This window comes from Hirundo rustica, chromosome 3 (genome assembly GCF_015227805.2).
Source record: "Hirundo rustica isolate bHirRus1 chromosome 3, bHirRus1.pri.v3, whole genome shotgun sequence".
NCBI lineage: Eukaryota > Metazoa > Chordata > Aves > Passeriformes > Hirundinidae > Hirundo > Hirundo rustica.
Genome location: NC_053452.1, coordinates 101,294,663 through 101,314,538, shown reverse-complemented (window position 1 = coordinate 101,314,538; position 19,876 = coordinate 101,294,663). Strand labels below are relative to the sequence as shown.

General features: G+C 34.9%; 1 protein-coding gene across 3 annotated transcripts in view; it reads left to right on the top strand.

Moving 5' to 3' along the window:
- The window catches only part of MBOAT2 (membrane bound O-acyltransferase domain containing 2), a 92,085-nt gene extending 72,513 nt beyond the window's left edge, over nucleotides 1–19,572 (top strand). For all 3 annotated transcript variants that reach the window (XM_040058973.2, XM_058419824.1, XM_040058974.2), the window contains 6 exons: nucleotides 2,211–2,403; nucleotides 4,768–4,871; nucleotides 5,214–5,278; nucleotides 9,991–10,123; nucleotides 12,585–12,736; nucleotides 13,230–19,572. In XM_040058973.2, the coding sequence (XP_039914907.1) occupies nucleotides 2,211–2,403; nucleotides 4,768–4,871; nucleotides 5,214–5,278; nucleotides 9,991–10,123; nucleotides 12,585–12,736; nucleotides 13,230–13,452 (870 nt within the window). In that variant the 3' untranslated portion in view covers nucleotides 13,453–19,572. The remainder of the gene's footprint in view (nucleotides 1–2,210; nucleotides 2,404–4,767; nucleotides 4,872–5,213; nucleotides 5,279–9,990; nucleotides 10,124–12,584; nucleotides 12,737–13,229) is intronic.
- Nucleotides 19,573–19,876: the final 304 nt, after the last annotated feature.

Genomic DNA, 19,876 nt, shown 5'->3' with positions numbered 1-19,876 from the left:
GTAGTGCAATTAAAAAAAAAAAAAAAAGTTTAATTTATGGCTTAGTACTGTTTGAGTTCATTTTTTTTTTTCTTAAAATAAATTTTGTTGAAATCCTGATGTTCTTTCTTAAAAGAGGTGTTTTCACCTCCACAATTTAGTTAAGAACCTTCAGAGAAATACAAAGCATATTTTATGGCAGGTGGATGACATGTTTACTAACAGAAAAATTGGTAAATAGAGGCAATGGCACAAAGCAGGTCTTTGAACAGCAATAACATTTTAAGTGGCCAGAACATTTTTTGAGACTTTGTGGTCATCTTCAGGAAATAGGGAAGAACCTTTTTTATATATTCATACTTAGGTTTTAACTTGTATGTCACTGTAACCAGCTTATAAATATTGTTTCTCCTGCAGAATTGAACATGACTTGTAATTATGGCTTAAGCTTTAAAGTTAAATCCTTGCAAATATCTTCAGAAGTTGGTGATGCCTTGTGATACTTAAAAATATCAGACTTTTGCATTTGTCAGATATTGCTTACCAGAATTAAAGATTCATTACTTTTAGTAGTAGCTGATTTTATAAGCATTCATTTCTATCTAAGATCCTGAAGGTGTTAAGCCAACTGAACTTTCCCTCTGCTGTGGCAAGGAGAGAGATTATTAATAGTTCTAGAATGACAAAGGAATGCTTTTAGAAAATTAATGCTCTTCACCCTGGACTCGTGTAATAGATTAAAGTATTAAAATAAGGTTTATTAGAAAGTAAGTAGAAACAAATAATTAAGTACTAGCTTTAACCATTAATAGGTAGTTGCCTCCTGAACTATCTGGCTGATATATTTTTAAATAGCTGGGATTCCTGATCCTCTCTGAAATATCTTCTGAGATGAGCTAAGTGAAATATATGCAATATCCAAAAAGGCCCTCACTCTTTTACAGCTTTTCCAAGTCTAATTTTTTAATCAGGTTGTACCACTACTGCATCTGTGCAACTGGGGAATCTTTGATACTGTGTGTCTTGCCAAAGTGTGTGCTTTCACTTGAACATTTACTGCTCCACTCTGTATAATGGAAAAGAATTGCCCTTTATTTTGGAACTAAAACTGTGGAGCTGAACTCTCAGTGAAGCAGGATATTATCTTTAAAAGTTTGGGTGGATGTACTGGAAACAGCATAGACAGATTCTGGTTATATTTTTGTTCTGATGCTTCAAACAAAAAGATTGATTGTTTTCTTGTCAAGTTTAGTACTTGTATAATTGTAACGTAAATTAAAACTGTGATGTTTAAATATCAAGATTACATAAAATAAAGACTTGAAAATTACAATTAGATGAATTAGCTCTCAAACTTCTCTTTTGTTGGTGCTTGGTTTAGTATGTTACTAAGGACTTTCACAAAATGCAGTATCTGCCCTTGGGATGTGGATCAGACTAGTGACTTGGAGCAGTCAGTGTCAGGCATATATTGCTATCTGTATGTTTTATAATAGAACCTTAGAAAAGTTCTACTGAAAATACATACTCTTTACTATGGTGGTTATAGTAAAGCTGAGTTTTGTGAAAATTTGGATAGGTCCTATCTGAATGATACTTCAGCGTATCTGTGAGTGTTATTTGTCCTATTGTAGCTTCATCACTCTGGTTGGGAAAACAGGTCTATCTAGAACTGATTGGCTGAAATTCATGAATAATTTCAGTATTTTAGTTGGTTTAGTGTTTAGATGCTGTGATAATCTAACAGATGATTGATGTTTTGAGTTGGGCAGCAATTGAACACCTGCATTATGCCAAAGGGTCCTGAAAAGAAACTGAGGTTTTGGCATTGTTTTAGAATCTCTGCAGTAATAATATTACTTTGTCCTAGATTATATGTTTATATTATGATGACTTAACAATTTAATTGCTTCAATAATTTGACCAGAAAATAAGAAAACAAAATTGAGTGCAAAAGGTGCTCTGGCTATTAAAAGGGCTTTTAGAGACTCACTGTAGTCAGACTGGATTTGTTGTGTTGGCCAGAAGTGATGCTCACAACTTGATCAATATGAAAATATTCCTTGGGTCTCTGTAAAATAGAGATTTGTTTATAAACTATTTTAAAGTTGCTAGTTTATATATTACTGAAAAATTAACATATGTATATATCTGTAATGGGAAGGAAGATTATAACTTTCCTTTGTTTCCAAAAAATGAAACTTACAGAATCTTCCATCTTAAATTTTCAGATAGCTGTGACACAGAAACTCTTGATCTGTGGACTGTCCTTACTCTTCCACATGACCATTACAAAAATTTTGCCTGTGGAGTACAACATTGATGATAACTTCAGAGCTACAGCATCATGGCCTGTAAGGTTTTTCTACCTATATGTGTCTCTTATGGCTGCCAGAACAAAGTATTATTTTGCATGGACTTTAGGTAAGTATATGTTTAAAAATATAATAATAACAGAAAGAGCATGCATTTAGAGTAATGTGAGATGTGCACTCTTAAGTGTGTATTAAAAAGTGGCAGTGCCCTCTTGAGGCCATAGGAAAACCTGATTGCATGAAAATCCTTCAAGGTATTGAGTAGTGTTTCTCTTTTTGAGAAACAAAAGCTACCAGAAGTGTAAGCACTGTGTTGGGAGAATGTTGCAAATGAGATCATAGTGTCCTTTACAAGTCTGAGTGAAACCTAAGGAGTTTTGGAGAGTGATAGTGTTTCAATGAACAACAACTTTAAAAATAGAAAAAATAGTAAATCTAGTCTGATGTACAATCCTTTTTTGTTGTTGTTGTTTTTCTAAAATCTATTTTGATTATCTTTATTTTGGCATATCTTTAACCTCTTTCTGTGGTTAGTTATCAGTAATTTGCTTGACATTATTCAATCATGAAGGAAAATAAATACTTTGGAATTCAGATGCATGATACTGTTGTTAATAGTAGGTGGCATTTTCAGAATTTGATGCGTGACACTTCAGTTTTAGTCTTCTTTTACTAAAAGTTTGAATGACTGGTGGATTAACATGCTTAGTAACTTATTTGAGGCACTTGAATAGATGATATAGTTTAAAGAATATTTTGCATTTCCCTTTAAGTTGCTTGTAAAAAAATGGCACATACAACAGGAAGATGCTTTGAGTAAGCTGACATCTTGAAAGTGGCTAACACAACAGATTTCATCAGCTTCCTCCTCCTCTCCAGTTTTACATATTTGTCTCATAGTTCTTTTGAGAGAGAATCTGTGGGAACAATGCAATAAAGCAAGCTTTAGGGTAGCAGAGCAGTATGACTCATTTACAGCTGCTGGTTTCATTCCTGGTCAATGAATGAAATGCTTTCAGCTTGTCTGGATATAGTAGTTCTAGGGCTTGTTGTGGAAATACTTTTGAATATTGTGCTCTTATACACCCATATAATCATATCTAAATAGTTGCAGTCATTTGAAAAGCGAATAATTTTAGTTGAGCTTTTTTTTGCTTTTAATGCTTCAGTTGGATTCTTCCTTGTGCATTTGCTATTAGTGTAGAATTAGCATTCCTATGGTAAATACCAATGAAAATAAACTATGCCAACTCTGTACTTGAAGTCTGTTAGCCTCCTTCCTTCCTTCCTATAAGTTTGTCTTCTGAACTTATAATGGCAGAATGTTCGAGAGTCTTTAACAGTTTTACTGGATGTTACACCTTTGAGTAGTACTATTTTTTGAGAGTTACTATTTTTTACACTGAAAAAAGAGTGTTAATGAAATGGATTACTTAAAATGAGTACGGAAATGCTAGTTAATAAAATGAGTACTTACTCCAGTTACAATCTCTGCATTCTAGCTCGTGAAAGATTATGGAGTTTGTCTCCAGATTTTCTAATTAAGCTTAAAACTATTGTCCAATGCTTGAAGTTGGCATAGCAACATCAGATGTGAGGCAGAAAATGTTGTTGATTTCAAAGATGCTTTTTAAAAAAAAAATCACAAGGAAGTAAAAATATTATAAACTCAAAACCACCTCATTTCCTTGTATGTGCGCATCCTACTTTGAAAAAATACAATTGAGGAAATGTTGGTGTCTGAGCTAACAAAGCTCAGGCGAAGGTGATGACTGAAAGTGACAGGCAGTAGACCTTGTATTTTCCTGCATAGTCCAGATGACAGCTTTTTCTCCTGAGGAAAAATATTGTTTGCTTAGAACACCTGACCTTCGACATGCACTGTAAACACTTCACATTCAAAGGTGTTGTAACAGTGGCCTTGTGCCATTAGTGGACGTTTGACAAGCTCTGCATTCCTTAGAAAATTACTGTTTTCTTCTCTTGGGTTTGCGCTGCTCTCCACGAGGTGCTGTGAATGTGCACCTGCCTAGAGGGAATCACGCAACTGAAATCTTTATGCTTTAAGCATCACTGTTGCTGCATAATGAAGACCAAAGACATGCATCTGAGCATTGAGCTGCTGTCTCAAATCATTACAACCAGCCACTGTTTTGTAGTCTTGATGCATCTCATTGAGTTTTTCTGATTGCTCAAGCAAGTCTAAGTAGGTGGTATGGCAGACAGGGAACGTCTGTACTGTGAAGCAGCTAGTGCTACCTCTCATTCTTATGCTTTTGTGCAAGTTTTTGAATTGTATGCCAGTGTTACTTGGATGGTTTTCTGTTTGTTCAACTGATCCTCAGTATTTAAAAGAAAAAATACATGTAGTCTTTAAAATGTGATAAATGTTTTGAACAAAATACTCATTTGTGTGTGATGCACAATTTGTAAATACAGCTTATAATTAATTTTTCTTCTTGTCTCATTGCAGCAGATGCAATAAATAATGCAGCAGGGTTTGGTTTTAGAGGCTACGATAAAAACGGAGTTGCACGTTGGGATCTAATATCAAATCTGAGAATACAGCAAATAGAGGTTTGTTTCTGGCTCTTTTAAAAAAACCCCTACATACCTATTTAGGTAGTTGCTCTTAATTTCAGTAACTTTTCCTATGCATTCATTCTTTTAGATAGTGACTGTGTTTAAAGTCAGAAATTATGTGTTCACACCTTTAGAAAAGGGTGGAAAATAGCCTGTTTTGAACATGTTCTACTTGTCAATTGACTTCCAAAATATTTTGTGGCTGTAAGTAGCTGAGTAAATACCTTATTCAACTCATCACAGATTTGGATGGGAGGATTTATAACTTATACACAAGAATTTTGAAACACATTGTGACACTCTGCAATTATGGACCTAATTTGTTTTACTTTACAGTTTTCCACAAGTTTCAAGATGTTTCTTGATAACTGGAATATCCAAACAGCTCTTTGGCTCAAAAGGTATTTATTTCTTAAGGAAATTTTTCTTCACTGAAGTTTCATAGATAAATATTTCTTTGCAGATGGTATAACATTGAAGCTAATTCCCACAAAACGTTAGTGTTTAGCAACTCTGCAGGAGATTCTTCTTGTAATAATTGAATTAAAATCTCTGAGTTTAGGACTCCTCTCTTAGTGTAAACTATCAGGTTATGATAGAAACTGTTAATCTGTGGAGATATCTTTTTCCCTCTCTTAGCATTCAGCCAGTGCATGCTGCTGAGAGCAGGAGGCAAAGTGTACATCTCAGCCTGTGAAAGCTCTGCATTATTTTTAGCCACAGAGTGATACAGGAACTTCCATACATTCTGTGAGAGAACTTTCTGTGCTCCTTCCATTATGACTGACATCAAACCCTGACAGACAGTGTGCTGTCAGCAAAAATTCCAAATGAATCTCTCCCAGCTGCACTCCTTTTCCTAGCCTGGGCAACAGGTACAGTGCCCTGTGAACTACATAATTCTGCTTCTTTGTGGTAAGGAGAAAGTAGAAGTGTTCTTGAGTAGCCCGTGCGTGTTGTTTCCCTTCTTCCAGTCCGACTGCTGAGTTGATCTCCTATCCACAGGTGCAAGTTTAACTGAGACCCCTATCTTGGGATCACTTAGAGGACTTTACCCCTTTTTCTAGGATAGCTAGCAACAGGAGGTCTCTTCCATCAGATTTCTTCATAGTATGTTTTCTTTCTTCCATAATTTCATCCCTAAATATTTTGTTCACCCAATTAAAAAAAGAAATTGAATTTTGCGATTATTCTGGTTGGCTCAATAGTCAATGGAATCTGTTGCTAGAACAGTCAGAAAAAAATTGCATGTTTGCAGGTATTGAAGTGTAGCATTTCAAAAATCAAAATATGTAATTTAGCTATTTTTATTTAGTTAGAGAACAGGAGTTTAAGAATATTAAAAGAAAATAGGAAAAGGTTGTATTTCAACAAACTTTTGAATCTCCTAAATGGAATGATTCCAAACATAAATTATTAGTGAAGAAGCATAATATTTCTGTTAAAAATCGAAAGAAAAAAAATGAAAATCAATTGCTTAGGATGATAATAAAAGAGGATGTGAAGGAAAATTAAAGCATCTCCTTAGTAAGTATTTTTAAAACAATAATAGAAGAATCCTTGGGGATAGTCTAAATTGATTCTGTCAAAGTGAAAAGTGGAAAGTTGGATATTCTGTGAACATTTTGTTGTGAGTAAAAAAATTGTGTTTATGGACCTCATATATGATCAATTAATAGTGGTAGATAATACATATTTTGTTACTAATCATTTGGTTAGTTGCAATGCTCCAACCATTTGCATAGAGGACTCATGGATTACTTTAAACATCCACCTTTAATACCTCACTTTTTTATTGTTTATAGAAGTACCTAAAACTTTAGCCATTTATTCCACAAGAAATACCAGACATTAGTATTTGTTCTTTTCTGATAATTGGTAGAAACAGAACCGTCAGTTAAACACTGATTGTTTGTAAAAACAGACTCATAAAAAAGACAGTTAATGGAGCTACAGATTACAAAGAGGTTTAGTTAATATTTAATGTAGATCATAGTATGCAGCAATTTAAAGCAATTATTGTTCCAATCATCTAAGTTAAAATAGATATTTACATAGTAGCATATATCAACAATATATATCATTATAATATGTTTCCTGGCTGAGAAAGCTGTTATGTTCCCCCTCAGCCCGTTCTTTCTCTTTTCCAAAGAAACCATCTCATCCCATTTGTCTTTGGTCATGTTTGCAAAACCTCTGTGATTCTTGTTCAATTCTGATATCTTTCCAAACCTCCTGTCTTCTTAGAGTAGATGTAGTACTTCTGCTAAGACCTTCAAGGTTTTTCCTTGGCTTTTTAGAGGCACAGTTGATTATTTTGAGTGGATTAGTTATAATTATTTTCTTTGGGTAATACTGTGATGTATTAGAAAGGGTGTTATATTTGTCTTTTTTTTTTTGCAGCAGCAATCTACTGTTGATTCATGCTTAGCTGATACTCAGTGTTTCATACTGTTGATGCATATTCATACTCAGCTATACTTTTTCAGTAATGTTACAGGAATGGTACTGGGTTTTGTCTTCCACTTCTCTTATATTAGATGTTCTGTGCTTTGGACTTCACCTTGTTGATTTCAGAACATCCTTCAAGTCTTCCAAGATCATTTTGGATTCTAATGCTCTCTACTAAGAAAACAAAGCCAATCTCATCCATCCCACCTTCCACCTCAAAAAAGAAAGGGAAGACAAGGTGGAAAAAGTACTTCTCATTCTACCACCTAAGTTAGTAAAGAAATGATAGAACCAGACTGAAAACAGTACCTTGTTGAACAATATCTTCCTACTTTTAGAGCATTATGGGCTCTATATTTGAAAAGACTTTCTCAACCTCTTGTGAAACAGGTTAAGACCGTATATCCATATATCACTTGATGATCCTAAAAACAAACCAAGGAAATATGGTCATATTTCCTTGGTTTATTTTTAGTATCATCAAATGAAGCATTTGAACATGATTTATTATTGCCAAATCCTTGGGAGCATTTAAGTTTACTTTTGGCTCTTCAAAATTGAAATCCAATGATTTCTTTTTTTGGTACTATTTTACCTTGCTTGCATTGATACAGCTGAAATTTGGTTAGTTAATTTGGTTAGTTAATTTAGTGAGTTTTGCATGCTCCTGAATGCTTTCCAGGGACAACTTCAGTACTTTAAACCAAATAAAGTTTGAAGACATGGTATCACTTTATTAATGAGACATAATTAGACACCAGTCATATACATTTTGAACTAATAGCACTATTGGAACACATAATATTTCACATATGTTTAGTGCTTTGGTGTAATAAACATTTTTAAACACTCTTCTGTAACTAATCCCAAGCCAATTAAAAAGCACACATGTACATACACAGTTACACGCAAACTGCACCTTCTCTCCTAAGGATGTGTGCACTTCCTGTGGGAGATGTGGGTGCTCCAGCTTGGTGTGCTCCACATGCCCCCTAGAAAAGCCTGGCACAAATCCATGTGCCTGCAGCTGACAGGGATGAGACGCTGCTCCCTGGCACGATGCACTGCACTGACAGGCCCCTACCTGGATGCAGCTACTCTGTGTCTGCCAGGGATGCTCTATCTTGGCCAAGACAGAGGGCATGGTGTTGGTGGGGTGACTTCTGGCAGTGTCAAACGAGGTTTTGATGAATAGTATTTTGCTCCAAGATGTCTCCCTGACAGTGCAAATTTTCTCAATGCTTTGCTGCTCCTGAGGCTGACAGATTCTTTGTCAAAAATTTCTCTGTTTACTATTCAGCCTGGCCAATGTTGCTTTCCTCTTTGAGGTGATCTGTTTTGAGCAAATGTCCTCAGAGTTTTGAGTATTATGTCAATCCTATGTTCTTATCTTAATTGCCACTGTGAGTGAAGCCCTCTAGCAGGAGGAGGTTGTTGTGCACGTATCCCACTGAAGACTTCATAAGATAAGACTTACCCCATCTATTTGACTGGAATAAACTAAATTAGCAGATTACACTTTTAATCTTCCCCTATTCAGATCCTTTTAACCTTCTGTTCTTCAACACTGACTACATCAGTAGGTTTCAGTAATCTTTTTTTTATGTGGAAGCTGCAGTAAAGTAAGTTAGGTTAGTAGTGGATGTTGTGGCTCTCGGTATCATTAGCTTGTCATCTTTGAATAACAGATGTGCATTCTCTTCTCTTTCTCTGTTACTTGCTCTGTGGTTATAAAATCTTTTTACACGGTGGTGTCTATAGCCTTTTTAGTTAAAACACATTTTTTGGATGTTAGCTGTAGATTTGTGCTCATGCATGCTTATGGTGTTTTTTTTTTTTTGCTGTTAGTTTTTATCTGTTTCCATATTTCCTATTGCTTTTTGGTTTTCAGATCATTAAAGGCATTAAAGAACTCTTGATGAAGCCATATCAGGACCTTACCATGTTTCCTATCATTCTTCCACATCATGATGGTTTGTCATTGTGTCATATAATGTTATCTTCTAGAAACCACCTTTCTTGGATTCCTTTTTCCCTTGTTCCTTCTAGAATTCCTTATTATAGGACCTTGCCTAGTAATTCAGAGTCTCAATTTTAAAATAACAGAGGTCAGCATTCTCCTTATTTGATACTCTCTCAGCACTAGAGTATCTATTACAATTTCATCGCCATGCTCACCTAATTGTGTCACACAAGCATATTTTCAACTGTAGTTTCTTTATTATTCAAAATTGAAGGTAGTTGTTAGTTTTCCCCTGTTCCTATATGCTGCTCTTATTTTATGGAAAACATATACCTGACTCTTCCCAAGAATCTGGGGGTGGTTTGTGCCTTCTGGTTGCAGCTTTTCAAAACATTCTTTGATGGCTCAAGTTCACTTATTAATGCCAAAGCTCATCTTTGGATGCTTGTGTATCGCTTCATTAGGAATAAGGACCGTGTGTGATGGCACTGAGCACGAGTTTAACACTGAGGGCTGGAATCGGGAGCTGTGAATAGTTTTAAGCATTTTCCATAAGATAGTGACAACATCGTTAAATAATAGAAAACTGCAATTGCATTGAAACCTGTGTTGGAGATGAAACTGGAATAAATGATAGCTGGGAAGACTGTGGGTGATTTGTTTCGTGTTACTTATCTTGAATTGTTTCTGACTTGCTAGAGTTTGCTATGAGCGAGTTACCTTCAGCCCAACGATCCAAACCTTCATTCTTTCTGCCATCTGGCATGGGGTTTATCCAGGATATTATTTAACATTTTTAACAGGAATACTAATGACACTAGCAGCACGAGCTGTAAGTACCAATCAAGTATCTTCTTAAATAATATGTTTTGTAAAAGCAAATTGATCATGTTTTTTGCTCCAAAGATGCCCTTTATTGCTGCTACACAATCTATCTAATAGTGGTGTTTACTTTTTTAGTTATGAGAACAATGGGAATGATTAATTAAAAGGAGGGCTTGACTGGTGGAAACAAACAAGACTGTACACAGCCTATAACATCTTTGTAGCATATCTTTTGTGGAAGCTCTTCTTCTGTATTAACTGATGGTGTGTTACTATAGCATGCTGAACAAGTTGACATTATCTAAAATAATTTTGAAAAAATCAGTGATGATGAATAGCTTAAAATTCGGGTGCCAATGCTATATATTTCTAGAGTCTGCCTCATTCCTAATTTCTCTCCAGTACTATTGTAAGGATGATAACTAAAGAATGTTCCACCTCAAGCAGCACATAAAAATCTCTAGTGCAGTTACTATTTCAAGTTAGCCAGCCAGTATGCAGTCACATTAACAAGCTTTTGCAGTTGCTATTCAGAACCATATGGAAACAGCAAATCTGCCAAGAAATCTCTTACTGTTCAGCCTGAGAAAGCTGTGTAAGAACAGAGACAGGTTTATCAGTCACTTGGTGGAAAAGAGGAACAAATTACACATCAGATCAGAGCAGCATAACAGAGCACTTTTTTGTTGAAAGAACCAGGAGAGTGAGAAATGAAGCGGACTGCTCTGTGGTTGCTTTAATAGGTAGGGGAAGGTGGTACTTCAGATTTAGGTTGTTACTACATCAATAAAACAAATGCTTCTTTTTCTTCACCAGATATGGGTATACTCCTTGTTTGATAGAACCAACTCCTTTCTTTACAATAGATACAGCTTTCTTTTTCTTCCAGATCTATCACAGGGAACTTTTGACATTTTTCAGCAGGGGGCTGGTGCAAAAGCCAAGGTTCTGGGACAGTTCACAGATAAAAGTTGTTTACTTGGTGAGATGAGTCCAGTAAATAGGAGTGCTTGCTGCCCTTCGTCCTGGGCTGCTCTAGTAGACTACATTTTATTCATGTATCATATGTATCAATCAATAGGCTAGTAAAAAAATATTTTGAGTTTCTGTATCAACAGGTATTTAATATTAACTAAGAAATGTTAGACCATATTTGTTATTTAACTCTACTAGCCTTTAACTACAAAGTTTGGCAGCACTGATCCACACTTTGCACTGTTATGCTTAAGCATGTATCCAAATTATTTTACTGCCTTTTATCACTGCATATTTTATAACTGGATGTTTACTAGTGGCAGTCATAGGTTTGTGTCAAAAGTTGATCTTCAAGTCCTAAAGTACAAGATTACAAGAAATTTTGTGAAGCTTCATCTGAGTTCTACAGAGCTCAGGACCAAGTCCTTGCAAGTGACCATAGGAATAACTAGAGGGAGATGGCAGTAGGAAGGGTACGTATCTAGAATCACTTGTTTGACTTAGCTTAACTGAGCAAAGACTGAGTGGAATGTGGTATTTATGGGGTAATTAAAATAAGAACTAGAACGGTCAAAAAGGGTTTTTAATGTAAAGAATTAAATCAGCAGGAGCTAGCCTTGGATAGGTTCTTTGGAACAAGGAATTAAAAACAAACTGAGGGTTGAGGAAGCTAAACAGTGTAGTCTGGTGTGCAGCTTTCAGAGAGCACTCCTTCAGTGCAGGTGACTGGGAGGTGGCAGCTCCCAATATCAAATTGGGGTCAAAGGCTGAATTGAGCCTATCTTGGTTTTTTAGCACAGAAGAGTGTGAGCAAAGATAACAGTTCAGTCAGAGGAAGGAGAGACAAAGATTTACTGATGTCTTTATAATTATAGACTTAAATAACTGAACCCAGCCCTGCGTGGGATTTGGATTTGGGTTTTTAAAATACTTCAGGTATTCCATCTTTTGAGCAGAATTTTAGAACAAAAGAAGATTCAGCATAGAAATTTGAGTAATTTTATAATAATTCCACTTGATAGAAGACTTCTGAAATATGTAATTGGAACTGATATTTTGTATATTCTGAGACACCCTGCTTGCCTTAAAATATATTTTATTAACAAGTGTATGAAAATGGCTTACTATATAGAAGCTTTTGTCAGAAACGTTCTGGCCTTCATTTACTCCAACCCTCTATATTTAGAGAATGGCTTGATAGAATACAATGTCTGCCTCATTCAGTCAAGCAGTGCAAGTTTGCATTGGATTTAGGGTAGGGTTAATTTATTTAAATTCTGTTTAAATTGATAAATTATTAAATTCCCCTGCTGAATGAAATCCAGGGAATTCAAGCCAATTCCTGTTGAAGTTGATGGGCATTTTGAATAGTTCAAAGGTATTTGACCAAACTGTAGTATTTAAATTCATCCTATGACTTTTGTGTCAATGCAACAAACTGAGCTCTCGAGGTTTATTCCTCAGTTAACTTAGTATTACCTGCTTTTTTTCAGGTAAGAAAAAATATCAGACACTATTTTGTTGAATCTCCTGCTGTTAAACTATGTTATGATATTGTAACATGGATGGCAACTCAAGTAGCAATAAGTTACACGGTCGTGCCATTTGTACTGCTCTCTGTAAAACCCTCATTCACCTTTTACAGGTAAGCACATTCTACCTGTTTCCGTTTCTTTAACGTGGGATAGAAGTATTTTCAGTGGAAGAAGATTTCTGAAGCTATTTTAGTGAGATAATTCTAAGATCAATTTGTAGCTGAGTGAACTATATTTCTAGTGCTTGAACAGTGTGTCTTGTATTGCTCACATTTTCCTGTCATAACAGACTTATTCTTCAGGGGGTAGGTAAAAAAACCTAATCAAAAATGAAATCAGAGGATACTTTTGAAATTACTATATGCCCTTGAATTATTTTATAATAAGACTACATATTGACTTCCCAGAAATAACTTGTGAAAAAAGTTGAAAGCAGACTCACTTTATACTTTGTTACAGTCCTAAATAATGTGAGGGAAGACTTAATTTCTAATTTTCCCCTTATTTTACTTTTCTTAAAGGAAATGTTAATGTTTTTATATCTTATGTGCAAAGTATATCCATAAGACTTTCATTGATTTACTATCTCTGTTTGTTTTTTAGCTCCTGCTATTTCTGTCTTCATATTGCCAGCATCCTGGTGTTGTTGGTATTTCCATTGAAAAGAACTCAAAAAGGAAGTAAAAAGCATGAAAGTGTCCAGCCAGTGTGGTCCAGAAAACTAGAAGAAGAAAGTCTTTTGCAAAAGAACAATTATTCCACAACAAATAATAGTTTCAGTCAGAAAGAAGAAATAACCTGCAGATATCAAGTATTAAAACAGTGATTGAGGAAATACTATGATGAATATATTTTGTATGTTTTCAGAAACCCATTTTTAGCACCTTTTAAAGGGGTTTGTATTTGTTTGCAAAGATATTTAGTAAGAAAAGAATGCATTACCTAGGAAAATCACATACAATAGCAAGACTGGAAACAAAACAAATTAACCCCTCCCATGCCATGTCCCTGTGGGTCACGCCTTATATGAAGATATTACCATTATTTCAATGGGCACTCAGGACTTGCAACGTATGTCCATAGGGTCATATGTGTGCCCTTTGCTGAATGTACGTTGTGTATCCCAAGGCACTGATGGGGTGGAATAAAATTGTGTCAATCTAGGATTAACAAATGGAAATTAATTTTTCCAACTGAATGACTTGCCTTAAACCCTCTATTTACTGAAATATTGTTTCTAAGTGGGTATTTCAAGGTTGATTTTTTTGTGGGAAGTATTTCAAATATCTAACACTATGTGCTGTAAAGAAGATAAAAATAGGAGATGCAAAGTCACCAGAAGACTTTGGAATCTTTCAAAGGGAATTGCAATAAGCATCTCAGTATTTGGAGGGTTTTCTTAAAGTATCTCAAGCTATTAGAGTACATCACAGAACTGTAAACATTGATGCCAAATTATAGTTAGGTTTCTTTGATAAAGAGTATAATTACTCTGAATGGATTAAAATGGCCCTTCTGAATGGATTAAAAACACCTCAAGATTTACTTTTTCCAAGGATTGATAGCTCTAATGTAGATTTCTTTTACTTTAAAGTACCTAAACCCAATAAAACACTGCCAAGTGGGCTTTGCAGCCAGAGGGGGGAAGGCAGCCACAAGGCACAGAAGACAATGTGCAAGCACTGGGATTTCAATGAAAGTGCAGTTTTGCCCTTAAATACCATAAATACTTGTTCTAGAATAGAACTGTTTTACAAAAAGTAATTTTTAATACTTAAAGTTATTTTGAATTTTCAGGCATCAGTTAGTTGATGATGCTTTCAGTATAAAATAGCAAAATTACCTTGAAGCTCCAGCACATAGGTAGTCAACCATAAAATGACTATCACAACCAATTTCTGTGTGCTTGATAATTGATGAACCTTTATCCAAAGAATTGAGGAACAGCTTTTTCTTTGAATTAGAATTTTAGATGTAAATTTCATGTCATATTTCTGGGTGACATAATGAAAGAAAAAATCCTTCAGAATATCTGTCTGAATTATGGAAGTGTGTCAAGGAAACAATGCAGTGGTTATATCTATTCCCGACCATTTATTGTGATGATGGTCAGTGCTAGAGTACTACTGTTAAAGGGCTACATTTTAATTGCATATATTCTGTATTTTCATATAATTTTTTTAAGTAAACACAAACTGTTTATCCATGTGGGGTTTATTTTTAATTTTAAACCAGATATAAAATAATGCCAGAGAAAAATAATGCAGCTGGTTGGGTAATAACTAACAAAAGATTGAGAAAATTGTCATAGTATTTTGAAACCAAAAGTTTTCATCAAATATCTAGTTCTACTGGGATGAGTGTTCTTACTACCAGGAGTGCAATGATGGTCCTCAGCTTTGGGGATATTGCCACACCAAAATCATGACAGTACTCCCTGAAGAACCAGACCCTTAGCTAGGTCAGAATTATTTCCTTGATGTCATAACTCTGTGTCTGGCCCTTGGGTCCTTGCCTAAAGCTCCAGGAGGATGGGAACATAACTTCTCATATATGTGGGTTAGCACTAATTAATCTACTCAGAAAGGAGGAACTGAATATGAAATGAGAACGGATGAGTCTGTTTAGATGAGCAGGGATGTTCATTGTTTCAGTGACAGCTGTGTTGAGAATAAAATAGTCTGACTTCTGAATCCTTACTTTGCCAGGGTAGACTTTCCCTTACGTGGGGTTATGGTTGTCATATGCTTCTTTGACAGCACATGATGGTTTTCTTGTTAATAAGTAAGGGCGTGGTAGTTTGTTTCATCATCCTTGTTAGAAACAGGATCAGGAAAGATTTTTTTTTTTTTGCTTTCTGTACTTGAAGGGATGTTTACATCAAAGAACAAATTAGATTTGCACATTTCTGGGTGGTTAAGTAGAAATAGGGTTGATTCTTTCAGCACTTGTTACTCTTGAACTTAAATTCATCTTATTGGTGCAGTCTCCAAATCTGTTCAAACAAACACTTTTGGATGCCAGTACAATGTGGTGTTCTCCTATTTATGTTCTTGTACTCTAGTTTTATTGTTTTGGCACGCATGCCCATGTGTGCTGTGGAGGCTTACTAATTCTTCTTAATGAAATATGGAAACAGTTGTAAAGGCTCCCAGAAAATAAGCAAGTTTAGGGTAGTGCAGTCTGGTACTTTTCAATGTGAGTGAATTTAGAGGTACAGTTTTCAGAACTTTTGTATAAAGGGAAGTTGAAACAACTAAGAAAATACTTTCATGCTTTCATTGAGCACAGGTGGCAAAATACAGATTTCAAAATTGGACATGACTTTTTTCCTTCGTGGTTTGAACTCATTAAGTAATTACAACATAAGAAAATTATGACAATTAATTATTTCTGTGCAGAATTTTAGTATGGTGTCCTAGAATTTACCATTTAAATGCCATTGTTAAATATAAAAGTACTTTGAACAAAACTCTGCTCTTCATGAGAATGAATTCTCTTGGGGGCTATGGAAAGAACTATTTTACTTTAAGGGACAGCATTCTGATTTTAGTCAGACTGGGGGTTTGATGGTTCTTTCCCTCTCCTTTACTCGTTTTCTGCCTTGCTATCACACTGGATCCTTTTTATCCATTCAATCAGAAAGTCAAGAGCAGCCAGCCCCAATGCTTTAGATAGTTTTTAGATTTTACACACATCATTTGAGAATACTGAATTTGAAAGGATGGCAGTGATTACTATTGCTCTTCCTGACAAAAACTGTAGAAAGTATATTTCCTATAAATGTTTTGGACATGAAGGAAACATAGTTTTAAATATTCTTTCACTTATTCGATAATGTATATCCAAAAGGCAAAAGTGTTTCCTGTATTGCAGATCAGCACACTATGAAAAATTAATGCAACATATCATTCATAATTTTACGGTGCTTTGCAGATATTTGCCTATTGTGAACGGCTCATTCAGGCACTTAATGAGTTAGTGTTAGTAAATGTAGTCACCCTGATAGTAACTATTTGCTTGCTTAATGTTTTTTAACTTTTATGATTCTGTGTTAATGAGAGAGATATATATTACTTATTTAAATGATACTTTCAGTGGTGCCCACTACGGTTGTAATCAAAAAGTCTTTGTTAGCTTTGCAGTTCTAGATACGTCCTTCTTATTCAGGAAATTTATTCTTCCCTAGCCATTCCTTAAGTTGACAGTAGACAAGATTTCAGTAATTGGTGATGTTTGAAAATGTATTACATGTAAAAATATTGGTATGCATTTCAATATGCTCTTGATAACAAATCACGCTTTAGTGAGAAGACCATGAAGAGACCTTGGTATATTCCCTGCTCTACACTGATATGGTTTAAGTTTTACCAATATAGTAAATTATTTATTAGAGGAATTTTACACTTGATGAACTTGTTCTGTTCCCCCAGGGGAATAAGTAATATTAATATAAATGCTAGGCTTTGTATGACAGGATGCACACTAGGTAGTTTTGCCTCTTTTGATGGCATTGATTTGGATAGTGGTAAAATGTCCTCTGATGCAGAGGAGATGTTTGAGATCATCATGTCCTGTCTAATTCATATCAAAGCAGTTTTAGCAAAATCTAGATTTTTTTTTTTTTCTTTCAGAAGCTTTGCAAACAAATTGTCAACAATTTGTTTAAATACGTGGTCAAATGTGTCTTCACGTTTGCATACAAATATGTAACTTTCACATGTTCAACTTCGTAAGTTGGCCTTGAAAGATAAAGAAATTTAAAAGCACAAGTTACTATAATTTAGGCTTTCATTTTCCTTATCTTTAATTCTTTCACTTTGTAACTCTCATTGAATTCTGAAATCAGGCTTGAGAATTTAATTTTCATTGGAAATTTTGAAATACTACCATCTATGTAGAAAAGTGATCAGTGTTAGAAAAACAGATAAAAATAAATTTAAGGTTTTTAATATGATGCAGACTATGTATGAAAAAAGATATACATTCGTTCTGTGCTTGTTCATCACGGCATTTCACTACATGATTGACCTTTATGTATTTATTTAGGTCCAATAATGCTCTGAACTGCCCTTGGTGTATTTTTTAATTTGCCTGTTTAAAAATAAATTGACAATAATTACTTCAATAAGTATTTAAATGCTACTCTGAATAAGTAAGCAGACATTCTAGTGAATTGAGCCTACTCTCATAAGATTACCAGATCTGTCTGCATCTCAGCTAGTTTGTGCTGTCGGTCTTCATCTTCCCAGTCTTGGTGGAAAAGGATGGCAGTGGAAGTCTCTAGTCAGAATGTGTCCCAGCTGTGCCACACAATTCCTGCAGGGAGCTAACTCTATGTGCAGAGCTTGGCAGAGGTTCTACTTGCTTGTGACCCAGGCTGCAACTGCTCTATGCTACATCTGGCTGGATTTCTGACATGTTTGCTGTCTTAATCTAGACATCTTGCAAACACCATGACATCCAGGCATCCACAAAGTCACCCTGCAAAGTTACAACTACAAATACTGCAACACTTGTTTATTATGGCCAAAGCTAAATGAAAAAAAAAAAAAAAATTTCTTAAAAACTTGTTTCAGAATGGGCTTTTTTAGTTTTTTTTTACAAAATCTAACCATCAAATATATCACTTTTCATCACATTAAATATTTAAACCACAGTTTTGCTCAGTTTAGGTATACAAATGTGTGAAAGTAAATGTTGCCACTTTACCATCATTTGTGCATTAGCTGTGTGTCCAGTGACTTAGACCTGGTCTTGCTTGTAGATGGTTTTAGATTTTCTGAACCCATGTGCATATAAACATTGTGTAAATTTTGAATTGAAAAACTGTGTGACTTCAGACTGAAATCTGAGGCAGGGCTACTTCTGGAGGAAAGTTTTCGTATTGCTAGTGACTCAGTCCAGCACCTTATTCCAAACAAACTCTTGGCAAAAGAGACCTTTGGACAATCTTCTTCCCTCCTTTTGTTCTCTAAGAGGGAGGTACCCCAGGCTGGATTTTCATTTAGGTTTCACTACAATATGTCGTATAAATAGATAGCTATGGCCCATGCTCCAGCCAGATTAGATTCGAAAACTGGGACAGTGTCATCTGAAACAAAATAAAAAAAAAATAGAGAAAATGGGGTGCCCAGAGACTGGTAATCAGAAAAGTGCAACTCTGCTTATTAAAGGTGCAACAATTACTACAATAAGTTAAGAAGTATTTGCCTACGCATCTTTTGCCTTTCTCTGTGTTTTTCAGTTCTCTTTACATATTTTCTTTCTACCTTCTTTTGTCCTGTGGTGTTGACTATTTCTACAAAGAATCTGCTGATGTGTCTTACTGTGACAAAGGTGTCAAAATGCTACAGTAGTAATTAGGTAGTTACTCTTAAATCCCAGACCTCAGATGTGTACTAGATCAGTTAGAAGAGAACATTCGAAATGTATTGGATGAAAAAATAGTGTAAGATGGGTAATATAGCATTATTCAAAGATGTTGTAATAAGTTATTCAATTTAAGAATTTAAAATATGGAACTTTATTCTTTCCTGCCTTGGTTACACATTCAAAGGAATAGTTTTACCTCAATGCAGAAGTAGTTATGCCTCCAACCACCCGTTATGTTAAAGTGAGAGAACACCCCTAAAAGTGGATAGCTACAGTATTCCTAAATTTGCCTTTCCTGGTTCAGACTATAATACATTGTCAGTGAATTTCATTTTTATTATTCCAAAATATATATTTTTTAAAAAGTGTTATTTTTCAACAGATCCATAAACTAAGTGTTGGTGTATGGTAAAATTAAAATACCACTGTTAGTTACACTGTGATTGTGATATTTTAATAATTACTTATTTCTAATTTGTCTCAGCAGTGCTGCAGAAGCACCATGCTGTTATGTTTTAAAGGTGTTTTTAACTTGCCTATAAATGTTCTTTTCTAATTTGTGTCTTTAAATCTGATTAAACTGTAGTTTAAAAAAAGTGAACTTGTTTTTCTAAATTCTTTGCTGTCTGTCTTTAATGAGTGGTGAAGAAAAAAATTATTTTAATGCAGTTTCTCCTTTTGCTGATATACGTTGCATGCAGTTGCACTGTTATTTGGAATGTTCTAGTTCAAAATAGTTTTTATTTAGTTTACTTTCTCGAGCCTATATACAAGTATATGTACGTAATTATTTTTCAGTAGAGCTAGTAAACAGAATTTTGAATCTAGCATATTGCTACCTGATGAGCGCTACTTCTGAATGTGACAACTGGGGA